We start from the raw sequence: 12,768 nt of genomic DNA on the forward strand, positions 1-12,768 counted from the left end.
AGTGTCTGTCATCGTGATTAAGCAGTTGTTCTGATAATCTTTTTTTCATAAACAGTCTGAAAAGCTTTATAATGAGAGTTAACACTGAACTGAATAAAAAGGCTGATACTGAGCTGATATTCATTACATTTCTTCTTTTAATCCTTCCTTGACCATTTCTGAATTCGAAGGCTAAGCATTTCAAATGTAAATATTACTTAACCCCTTGACACTGACTGAATCCTCACTGAGCAGAATTTTTGCTAATGCTGTCCCAATTAAGTAACAATCAATGCCGTACATTATAATTAGGCTAGTTCAATTTTCAGGAAAATGTCTCACTTAAGTTGCTGTCCTTATTAAGAATATCCTAATTCAATGTAGTAGACCAATTATAACAATAATAATATGTATTTCTGTAGGGCCTACCTTATGAAGATCTCCAAACACAACACATGTTAGTTAGAATTAAATAGTATTATTCCCCACGTTTATCCCCGTGTGGGAAATGAGGCACAGAAATTAAGTGCCCAGGATTACACAGGAGGTCTGTGGAAGAACTAGAAATAGAAACCAGATACTCGATCTGAATTACATGTCAAATTTATTTTTCCCATGGGGAGTTTTCCTGATTCATGTGCAGAGGAAGACAAAGAGTCTTGTCAGGTGTATATACATTACCAAGCTTGTTATTTTGTGATCATGTAGAAAAGTTTCCATTCATATAATGCAATAATTTCAATAAAATCACAACAAAAAATTTAAACAAAGATCCCTAACTAAACGTCAATTTCAATACAAACTTTAAGAAAAAAAAATTCTTGATACAAAATCACAATATTTTAGAAGACGGTGTAGTTTAAATATATGCAAATTGTTCAAATCTGTCAGTTTGCTATACAAAATATTAAAATGCTTTACAAAAATAATATTAAGTGCCTTTCATATAACTGTCATCTGAACAGAGACCTGTAAGGAACAACTCATTCACACTTTACCATGTACGGTAACTGGTAACTTATTAATAGTATCTCAGCTCTCTAGGCAATAATGAGAAATTATCAGTTATTCTGTCAGAGAGATTAGTTTAACCAATCTTAGCATTCTTGTCATTTTAAATTTCTCATCCAAAGATTCCTAGTAACTGAGTTATTGGTGGATCTCCTACAGATTGGCCTACCTAGCTGCCTTACATCCCAGGGAAAGTTGAACCTTAAAATTAAGCTTCACTAGTATATTAGACTTCCAGGTGAGCACAATTCATGTGCATGAAGCTGACATGGAGGTAAGCAAAACTAGTACCACGGTTGCTAACAATTTAATTCAGCTTGAAAAGAGGGTCCAGATTTTGTAAGGATATTCAGTTCAGAATAACCAATCAAAGGGAGGGAGCACTTCAAAGAAAATATGATGACATAAGTGCAGAATATCTGAGGAAGACTTGATTGCTAAGAATGCAGCTTATCACTCAACGTACCTTTCTTCCTAGGTCTGTAAAACAAATCATAAAGCAAAACCATCCAGTTACACTGCAACAATATATTCACCTGATGACATTGCATTTTATCAGGTGATGGAAGAGCTAGACAATGGTCTCATGTACAACAAGGCTCGTCTCTCTCCAAGCTGCTACAAAGATATAAAGCCCTACTTCCCTCAGATGTAGAAAGTGCAAGCTATTCCAGTAGCAAATTACAGGCAAAATTAGGAAGACACTATGTTCTGCAATTTCATTCCATGCACAGCATGGACAAAGCAAGTCTACCCTTGTTCTATGCAGTTCAATAACATTAACTGATGCTATCCAAACTGCTAGTAATCTGAAACAGGAATTTAAATTCACATTTTGTGAATGTTCTTCTGGCGAGTGAGCCTGATGAGAAGCTTTCAAATGAACAAGTGGTTTTATATAATTCTGCTTCAATCCTTCACTCTGAAATAGGCAGAAGGAAAGACTCCGTATTATCTAAAGCCAGGTGATTGTAGTTAATAGAGGTCAGCTACTTTTATGCCCCACTTGGAGCAAAAGTTTGTCCTTTGGTTGATAGATAAAGAGCCATATAATTCAGCTAGCAATGAGTATCCTCATTCAGAAGACATTCAAATTGTAGAGTACATAGTATTTAACTGGTCCAAAATTATGACACCACTGCACATAAGCCTTGCTGCACAGCTACACCATGAATTTAATAGAGATACTACACTTCCATGGATTTTTTTTTTTATCAGTGATGATGAGGTGAGTCGGTTAATCACTAATCCTGTAAAAACTGAAATAGAAAGACTCCAGGTAGATTTGTTAATTCCAAATTGAATTATACCACTTTGTGTTGGTTGTAATCTCATCCATAAAGAAGGTGATAGTATAGACATCACTACAGAGGCCGGTAATGGAACAAGCACCTTCCATTCATCGTCTAGAATAGTAATTCAAGAACAGTCTGCAGATAGTCCAGCGTCACAAGAAATATCATGGAAGGTGGGAAGGGAGTCACCTACTCTTACTGGGCAACCCAAGTCTTTTATACAGTGTGCAGCATTTGAGAACCTAGAACACGTCCAGAACCAATGAAAAGTTGAAAAAGTACTTAAGAAAATAAACTCTTGTCACCTACAAATAAACACCATTTGAGCTCGCTTTTGGTGACTTTTAACAGTACTACCTCCGACCAATAGCAAAATGATGGTGATATTGTTAACACTCAGGTGATTCTATTTTGGGTTGATTTAAACCACAAGCTTGCAACAAAGAATAGCACCTACACAGCAGTTGCATATGCACTTATTGTGGATGTCCAATCAGCTGTCATGGCCACAGTCTATGCCAGAATGCTGAAACGTAAGGAAATGTCAGCAGCTGTTGGACAGCTACATGCCATTCAGACCATAGATCAGCAGCTCTGTGCTGTTGCTCAGCAAGAGACATGGACTCCCCCAAATGAACTTGGTACCAGTTTGATTTGTCAGGGCGCTTTTCACCTAGACAAATGACATTGCAAGTCCTTCTTATTGATTCTGAGGTGTATGCAGCTCGTACTGGAGATCAAATGCTTGCTAGTAAGTGATTCGCCTTGCTCTACACAGCTTGAATCTAGTGTTTGAGGCCCTGAGTGTGCTAAAACTTTTTTCATTTGTTAAATGGTGTGAGCAGGGAGGAGGTGCTCATGTAGTTCCAGCATTTGTCAGGGAAATGTTGGATGACTCAGAAGGTGTTTTGAGTCTGCTGCGCACCCATTGGCCCTTTGTGTGCTCCTGTTCTCGCTAGTTTCTCCCTGCTTTACCTCTTCACCCTCCCCAGTCCCACTACCCTTCCATATCCCCCCAGGTGGGGTACGTCACATTCCCAGTGCTGTGTGGAGAACCAGCCCCTGGACAGAGCGCTCAGCTCACCACCAGCCTGGCCAGCAGGCTCCTTCCTTCCTCCACTGCCTCTGGAAAGTCCAAGCCCACCACCCTCCAGCCTGGGGCACTGGCCAGGAGGAGCTGAGCCCTGCATGTGCCAGAGCCCTGCACAGCGCTGGCATGGGGAAGCCTCTCCACCCCTCAGCTAAGCTCTGGAGTGGGGTGGGAAGCAATTTCCAGCCTGTTCCTGCTCCTGCCCAAAGGGAGTGCGGGGATGCTTCGTCCCCTAGGCACCCTCCCCAGCTGAGCCACCTCACTGTTAAAATTAAAGCATGCACATAAGTGCTTTGCTGATTTGCAGCCTTTAGTTTGTATCTAAGTTTGTATCTCTGGACAGGTTTGCTGAAGCCCCTGCAGTCTGGTTCCCTGGGCCCTGGTGCACAATGCATCTTTAGGGTTTAACTCCTTCCTGCCCACACTGAAGCTGGAAGCAGCTGGGTTATGTCGGTGGCCAGCAGCATCCTGGAGGTGTTAGCTGCCTTTTGACACTGTGTGGGCAGGAAGGGACGAGCTGCTTCCGGCCACATGGGGTAGGGGTGGGGAGGGGAGAAGAGATGAGCTCTACAAAGACAGGGGCCAGGTCATCCCTTCCCCCGCTCTTCCTTCCCTGCACCTGGAAGTAACTCCCATCTCTTCCCTCCCGCAAGGCTGCTGCTGGCCACATTCTGGTGTGAACCCTGGCAGAAATCTGGGGGGAGGGGGCATGTGACCCTGTGTGCCCCCCACTTGTTGCTTTGGGAAGCCGCGATGCTAGGTACCAGGAGAGGCAGGTCTGTCCCAGAGGCCCAGCTAGGCATAGAGTGCGGAGAGCACCGGGCAGGGAGGGTCGGGTGGATTGGTCACACCACCAGCCACCCCGTGTGAAAGAGGTGTACTGGAGTGTGTGTGTGTCATCTCTCCCCATGTGTGGTGGGGTAGGGGGGTGTCACCCCTGCCCGTGTGAACCCTAAAGCCTTAAAGATAAGAAGATAAATAAAAAGAATCCAACTATGCAGAATTTCTTTTTAACAGGGGCTCAGTCAACTTGATGTTAATTTGAATGTTTGTACTGCATAGTTCTGACTGATTGCCGTTGAACTCGCTTGAATACGAGTACTTTTACCAGGTGTTCCATATTCAGCATAGGGAAATATGGTCACCCTATAGGTAAGTCTACATTCGTGACATGTTAAATCTCCCTGAAGAAGTAAACAGTGGCTCTGAATGGTGGAATTTGTCACCCATGGAGTGACAAGGGAACAAAGAAACTTTCATCAGGGACTCAAAGGATAGCAGTGGGTTTGTAGGACTGACAAGAAAGAAGCCAGCACTTGTCAATCCTATCACTCACCTATTTCGGTAATAAAGATGTTGAAAAAAGGTAGTGCTTTTAAAAAAAAAAATTGGAAAGTACATGTTTTCCACTCTGCTCACATTCAGGAACACCTGTATCTGGGATCAGAGCCCCATTGTATTAGGTACTATAACCACACACACAGGGAAAAGTTGCACCCTGCCCCTTACAACCTAAGTAGCCAGTGAGACTACTCATGCTTAAATGCTTTGCTGGTTCAAAGCCAAAATGCTCAGAACCTAGTGGGATCAAAACTTTAGTTCCATAAGGAAGGACATTTTCTTCAGATATAAGAGAATGGTGTAAAGTAGATTTCGGATTTCTCCCTCAAGCCAGGTACTAATCTGGTTTATAAAGATAATACCTGAGAAGTAGTTATTAACCTCCCTCCCCCATTACTAGTGTCAAGGGGATTGGTCCTGCTTTGAGCAGGGGGTTGGACTAGATGACCTCCTGAGGTCCCTTCCATCCCTGATATTCTATGATTCTATGACCCTGAAAAAGGATCCACAAAGAAGTACCACTGTGCCTCTAGTACACATTAGAAATAGCTAGTGTGTTCCAATTTGTGGAATCTCATTGATTACACTGGAGATCTGCATTGGTGCCCATGTGATTTGTTTTGGCAATCATTATAATCATATATTAGTTATGATTTCTGATGGGCTTTGTCTAGAAATCCTTGAAAAGAGCTTTAAAAATTCAATTTTCAGATTGATTCTGGATATCAGGTACAAAAAATCCTAATGTATATTGGACAATACTGTAACATGCTTAAAGCACATCAACTCCCACTGTGGAGGTTTTTTAAATTTACAAAAAACAAACATACCTATTTGGAGCATGTATGTTTTAATGAAATCAAATGTAGTACTCCAAGCTGTAAATCTTTAAAAGCAAAAGACTGTAGCTCAAACATAAGAAGCATTCATTGGAGTACTGAAGGTCATTTTTGGCCTTGAGATATTAGATCGGTGGTTCATAAATTGTTCCAGTCATGCCCCGTTTACCAGTAACAGAATCTGTGTGCAACTCCCCCCAGCCCATTACTGGACAGCCAAGGCTTCCTCACCAGCGGAGCTTGGGCTGAAAGCAGATCTGGGGGCAGAGACAGAGCTGGTCTGGGGACAGAGAGGGAATGAGGGCAGAGCTGAGCTGGGGGTGGAGCATGGGGTGGAGTGGACCAGGGGGCAGAGCAGGACTGTGGTGGAGCTGGTCTGGGGGCAAAGTGGGACTGGAAGCATGGTGCTCCTTCACTGCCCCCTATGGGGGCTAGCCCGGGCCTGGAGGCAGAGCAGGAATGGGGCCTGAATGGTGGTGGGGGAGGAGCGAGGCTGGGGGCAGAGCTGGTCTGGGGGCGGAGTGGGGCTGAAAGAATGATGCTCCCTCCCCACCCGTCATGGGGGCTGGCCTGGGCCCACTGCATGCTCCCCTCCCCCCCCGCGAACGTTCATCTGTGCCCCTCCTCGCCCGGGGCGGGGCACCCCACAGTTTGGGGACCACTCTTCTAGGCAGAGTGGGTAGATTAAGAGTCACTTTGGATTGTCTGGTACTTTTAGGTTTGTGAGATTCCTCACGTTGGTTTTTTTTCATGATTAATCACTTTAGTAACATTAAATATTGTATAAATCAATAATATTAGATATAGTATTCAGTGGATTCTGAAAACGTCTAATGTCACTCCATATAATGCATTTATTATTATACATGTGCATCCAGTGTTTAAAGTTCAGTTGCGCTTTGTACCTAAAGCGGGGATTTGAACTCCTTGTTATGTATGAAGAATACAGTGTATCTGCCCCAAACTTTTAGCACTTGCTATTTGAGTTCAGAATGATTTTTATGAGTATTTACAAGCAACTTTGTTAATTAATTAAAATTAATTAATTAAAATTAATTAAAAACATGACATTTGAGAAATTCAGTGCCATCTCACCTTTTCTAAGGCTGAAAGATCTAAATAACAAAATAGTAGACTACTCAAATTTTCCATATGGTTGACAATCACAGAAAACTCCATCCTCCAATCTAGCAGACATATCAGAGAGGAACAGAGGGACAGCTGGGGTTAAGGGCTTTATACTCTTGATTCCAGAGCGTTGGAACATAGGGTCATGCACTCCCATCCAGAAGGGCTAATTGCTTTGAAATGGGTTCTGTTACTGTGTGGCAATGCATGCACTCTACCAATATAGATCTTCAAAAGCAATACCCTCAGAGAACAAAAGTTACCTTGGCGGTAATGGGTGTAGTATAGAATTTGCTTTTTTGCATACAGTAGAACCTCAGAGTTACGAACACCAAAGTTATGACCTGAAAAGTCAACCACACACCTCATTTGGAACTGGAAGTAAGCAATCAGTCAGCTGCAGAGACACCCCCCCACACACACACAAAAAAATACAGTACAGTACTGTGTTAAACGTAAATCACTAAAAAATTAAAGGGAAAGTTTTTTTTAAAAAAAAAAAAAGAATGGACAAGGCAAGGAAACTGTTTCTGTGCTTTTCATTTAAATTAAGATGGTTAAAAGCAGCGTTTTTCTTCTGCATAGTATAGTTTAAAAGCTGTATTAAGTCAATGTTCAGTTGAAAACTTTTGAAAGGACAACCATAATGTTTTGTTCAGAGTTATGAACGACCTCCATTCCGGAGGTGTTCATAACTCTTGAGTTTCTACTGTACATATCTAAACATTATTAATATATATTAATGAATAAGACTTGATGGTGTTATCTTAGCATATACATTACAAAAACTGCTAGACACGTGAAATTACTACACATTAGAAATAACTAATGTGTTTCAATTTGCATAATATGGAAACTAATGTACACAGGTGCGAAAACATTTGCTATACAGAGATCACTGAAAAGAAGTTGAGATTGAAAGTATAAGAATAGTTGGAAGAAGTTATAGAAGTGCAAAGTATTTTAGCAGTTTGAGTCCATGGGTTGAGAATGATCATTTAACTAGTTTGAAACTACAGATTAATTTTCATTGTGGAGGTAACTGAGTTCTCCTTGGAAGAATTTGACTCAGTGAGACCATTTCTCAGCACAAGTACAAAGGAAAGCAAAAGCTTTTTATTACTCCAGCTCAGATTATAAAATAGATGTATGAGTCACTGGTGTGTTGGGACTGCCTCTTGCCTGCATTACTATATTTTTGCGTTTATCTGTTTTCCACAGCTTGCACTGAAGGACCCTGTACACACTGTGTCGCTGCAGCAATTCGTCTATGAGAAGCTAAAGGCACAGCAAGAATTACTGGGAGAACAAGCCTTTCAGGCACTTATGGAAACAGTGGATACAGAAATAGTCACACAACTACAAGAATTCTTGCAAGGCTTCTAAAGAGTCAGAAACAAGATTTTGTATCTCTAACTCTCCAGTTCAAAAATAGGGAAAAACACGTAGCCTTCCATCTTACATGCAAAAACCTGCTTAAAAGCTAAAAATAACTTGTGTAAAAAATAAAGAAGCGGAGACAGTGAAACTGATTTTTTTTCTTTCTGAAGGATTGACACAATAAACGTAAATTGGCTCCTAACTAGAGTTTACAAACCTGTTTCACAAGAGTGTAATTTTATATATATGAGGAATAGCATGGGGTAATGTGTACAATGAAAACAACTGCTTAATTTACTGTTAATAGAAAAAGAAATGTTTTCATTATCTGATAATCATGTGTGTTTAACACTTTGAGGAAAAGTGAGGGCTAATGTTGGAGATATTTTGTGTAACAACAGCTCAGTTTGGCTGCCTTTTTTTAATTGTTTATTACACCATAATAAAAAAAACCCAATTCTGCTCAGCCATTTAAACAAGTGAAATTATTGCAGCAGGAGACTAAAAGACATTGTCTTTAATTGGATTTTAATATTATATATTACATACATCCATATACATACATATTCGTAAGATTTTCATGCTTGGGGAGATAAACACCAGTTTGAAAAGAAAACAGATTTATCAGCCAAATGTTTTATTTTCATGATACTGATCCACGTATGGGTAAACTTGTTCGAAAAGGGAAATTGTCTTATTTTATTTTCTGCAGACATGTTTTCTACTTAAATATGTAGTGTAAGAACCCAAAGATGTTGGGGTAATGCACTTCTGTCCTGTATCAGAGACCCAAGTTCATTTTCTGTTCCTAGTCTCTTTCTCTCAGGCTGGTGGGAGCTGAGTGTATTGTGGGTATATACTACCGGCCTTGCAAGAAGTTGGGGTGAAAGGTATGCTCTGTGTTGCTGCATAGTGCCCTCTTCAGAAGATTAAGGATCTGATACGTAGCCCTTTGACTTCAGTGAGCTTTAACTTCGCTCAGACACGATGAATGGTGATGAGAATGGTAAATTAAGAAAGATGGAGGAAGGAATGTTCAGAGCTCTGTCAGTGACACAAAGGAAAGTTTCTGTCCATCCCTCTTTCCTGTCCTCATCCCCAGGAGAGAAAAAATGTGGTTTTTGTTTTGTTTTTGGGTGGTTTGGTTTTTTGAGGGTTTGGGGGTGCTTTACATTTCCCATCTGCCCTCTATTGTCAAACCCTTTTTAGTTGTATTTTGGTTGTTTTTTTTTTAAAGGAAACTGTTGAAAACATGGTAGCAAAATGTACAGTATGAATTTTGTATAGAAACCTGGGTACAGTATGTAACTGGAGAACCTACTGCCCCTTTGTAATCTTATAGAACTGAAAATGTGCTGGAAATGTTGATTCTTCCAAAAAGACAAAAACAGTAAAGTTTCAATTAAACTTTCTAAAGATATCTCACCTGACTGTCTTAATCTGTATGCTTTTATTCTTAAGTATTCAAAACACTCTCAATAGTTTAGAGATTCATACATCCTTCAAGAGTCTTATTGTACCTATAAGGTATAACAGTGCTGTGAATTGTAAATGGCAATATTATGGTTCTGAATTCTTCACTAAAGATTTAACTTTTGTGCTTGATGATTCAGGCTAAAAGCTACTTAGCATGATTTCTCACAGAATGCACATCTTTCCACCTCCTGATGGGTTTTCAGTTTAGGTATTGATACAGCAGATTTACTAAAATAGCTATGTTAACTATTACTTTATTTAAATCCCTCGATAAAAATATAGCTTTTAATTCAAAGCGCCAAAAACACCCTAAGTTCTAAGAGTATTTTTGTTAAAATGCAATCACAAAATTAACAAAAAGTTATTTTGAAAAATATGTGGTCTTTAATGTCAAAACAATACCTCGCTGATTCCTAATGTGCCCACTTTCCAGGAGAATGAGCTTCGAAACAAAGTTTTTTTGCATGTCATACAATGCTGTGTTATAAATGGATAGTTCTGGAGCTGTATGACAGAGATGTCTTGAGGGAGTGTGTACTAGTCTGTAATTGATTCCAGCAATACATGCTTAACACTGCTTTTTTGGTAGTTTTGTAATTGTATGTCCATTAACTCTTGTTCTGCATATGGAACATACCCAATCATCCCTCAAAAGAAATGTGTGATAGGCAAATCCTAGAAAGTTGTGAGATTTGGTTGCTATGGATTAGAAAGGAACAGGAACTCAAGGGTGGTTGGGGCCATTCCTCCTTTTGTATCCTTTCAACCCTCCATGATGGGAGGGGCAAAGGGTCCCAATGGACACAGCATTCCAGAAGGTTCTGGAAGCCGATGGCATGGGTGCCTTGATCCCACCATGCAGACACTCGTCTCAAAAAACTCCAGTTATAGGTAAGTAACTTTCATTTTCTTAAGAGAGCTATGCTAACCTTGATTTCCACTGGTCTGGAAATAAATGGAACAGACTCTTTCTTACAGGATTTTGGTACTTCTTGAACTATGTTTGCAGAGCTGAGAGTGACTTCTTAGAGATCAAAAATTCTAACCCTATTAGCAAAATTCTTACTATAATCAGGAAAATGTTCTTGTGTTTAGTTTTTGTTTTTCTCTCCCTTGGCTAAATCTATGGTATCTCTTTCCCTCTATGTTGAGTAATTAATTTAAATTAACAGTCTCTTATGACTGATTTCATAAAATGCTGTAATCCAGTACCTCAGGTCATTGGTTATTCATCAGAGGACAGCACCAGGATCTTGCCCGTTCATTCAAAATGTAATTAGTCTTTGTCTTCCTCATAATTCCCATTGAAAAGCCCAGCTGAGATAAAAACAATTCAAATAATTATCTGTAAGCCTTAGACACAAAGACAGCTTGAAATAACATTAATTAATTATTATTATTATTTATTAATTACCTAAACAAATGCAGGAATGACAGGGAACATTTCTGTTTTCTGCATGTCATTGTTTTTCATATTAGAGACTTGATCCACCCTTGGCTAATTAACAGACTAGTTGTTAATGTTAAATGACTGTTGCAATTAAAAATGTAATAGACTTTCACAACCCTGTTATTGTTAATCAATTACTCTAAATAATAATTAAAAAAAAGATTGTTCTTCATTTTGGGGGATTTCATATTTTAGCCCTGAACTATTAAATCCAATGGGAGCTTTGCCATTTACTTCAGTGAGAGTAAGATTAACCCTTAGGCCCAGATTTTCAAAAGTATTTAGGTGACTGAAGATGCAGGTAGGCACCTGGGTGCTTTTGAAAATCTCACTAGGTACTTTTATGTTACGGATTCTCATTCATTACTAGTGGACAGAGGCGGATTACGGTTTTGTGGGGCCCTGGGCCAGAGCAAGAAGGGGGCCCTCCCCACTGTGCCTGCATTTTGCCCCTCCCCCGCCCCTCCCAGCACTCCTGCTGGGGAGCAGGGTCGGGCATGGGGGCTTCTCCCACTCCCCACAGGAACGCCGGGCCAGTGGAGCAGGGCAAGCCTCCACACCCCAACTCCACTGCCCAGCAGGAGCACCAGGTGGGCAGAGCGGGGCAAGCCCCCACATCCTGACCCTGCTCCCCGGCAGGAGCACCGAGCAGGTCGGGGCACGGGGGCGCCCATTCTCTTTTGCCCTCCTGCTGAGGGAGTGTTTGCTGGGGCTTTTCTCCTGCACACAGAGTCTTGCTGTGCTCTGTAGCATGCTTACCGCTCCTCCCCCACCCTCCAGCATGTCTAGGCAGGCAGAGAAGCTTCTTTGTCCCTCCAGTGTTGTAGCCCTGCCTCAGACTGCAGCCTCATGGGAATTGTGGCTGCCTGGCTTTCAGCCCACGGACCCTCGCTCTGCCAGGAAAGTGGTTCAGATTTGAGGCAGCAGCGGAATGGGAATTGTGCCCTCTGAGCATCACCAGAAACCGTGCTGTGCCATGAATAGGGGCTCAGACTCTGAAAGGCAGGAAAGGGTCTCTGTTTCTTTCTGTCCCCTTCCCTGCTCCACATTCAGCAAGGCAAGCGGGAGACTGCTGCTTTCGCTTCTGCCTGCCCTGGCTCAGTGCCTTGCCTGGGCCCCTGCCCTGCTGGTTCAGTGCCTGTACAGCAGGCAGGTCCTACAGGAAGTGCAGTTTCTTCCTTCCTTCCTCTTAAAGGACAGTCATGGAGGACAGGGATTAGCTGGGGGGTTGGGGGGAGAGGGAGGAGGAGACAATCACAAGTGGAGGAGCAATGAAGAGAGTGAGGTTGGTTTGGGGAAAGAAGAAGGAAATTCTGAGGAATGGGAATAGAGGTTGGAGGGATTGTGGAGAGGGGAAAGAAACTGTCCTAACGACAGACTGGGGGAACTTCAGAGAGAGGACAGAATGAAGTATGCTGGGGCAAGAATGAGGTAAGTTTGGGAAAAGGGAGAGCATGTGGGGAAGGGGCTGGTAGAGGAGAGACTGATGTTTGTGAGGAGGGAAGAGGGAGAACATATTGGAGGCGTTTGTGAGAAGTAGGTGAACCAAGTGAGCTTTCAAATGGAGAGACACCTATGGGGGAATTCTGGTGGGGGTGGAAATATGGCATGCTGTCTGAAGACTGCTGCAGCGCGGGATGGGAGCCTGTCCAGGAAGGTATCATAGGAGAGATGGGCAGAGGCCAAAGTAAGTGCTAGAGGCTTGTTTATATGTTTTTATTGAAGGGGAAGAAAGTAGCTTGTGTTAGAACATATTTCTGCTGCACAACTTCTGGTTCA

At 41.7% G+C, this 12,768-nt stretch overlaps 1 protein-coding gene across 6 annotated transcripts in view; it reads left to right on the top strand.

Moving 5' to 3' along the window:
* Positions 1–9,488, top strand: part of IPO11 (importin 11) — a 297,144-nt gene extending 287,656 nt beyond the window's left edge. For all 6 annotated transcript variants that reach the window (XM_084627945.1, XM_084627946.1, XM_084627942.1 and 3 more), the window contains exon 31: positions 7,905–9,488. In XM_084627945.1, coding sequence (XP_084484071.1) covers positions 7,905–8,069 — 165 coding nt within the window. In that variant the 3' untranslated portion in view covers positions 8,070–9,488. The remainder of the gene's footprint in view (positions 1–7,904) is intronic.
* The last annotated feature ends 3,280 nt before the right edge of the window (positions 9,489–12,768 follow it).

This window comes from Lepidochelys olivacea (genome assembly GCF_965140295.1).
Source record: "Lepidochelys olivacea isolate rLepOli2 genome assembly, chromosome: 5".
In the NCBI taxonomy this organism is placed as follows: domain Eukaryota; kingdom Metazoa; phylum Chordata; order Testudines; family Cheloniidae; genus Lepidochelys; species Lepidochelys olivacea.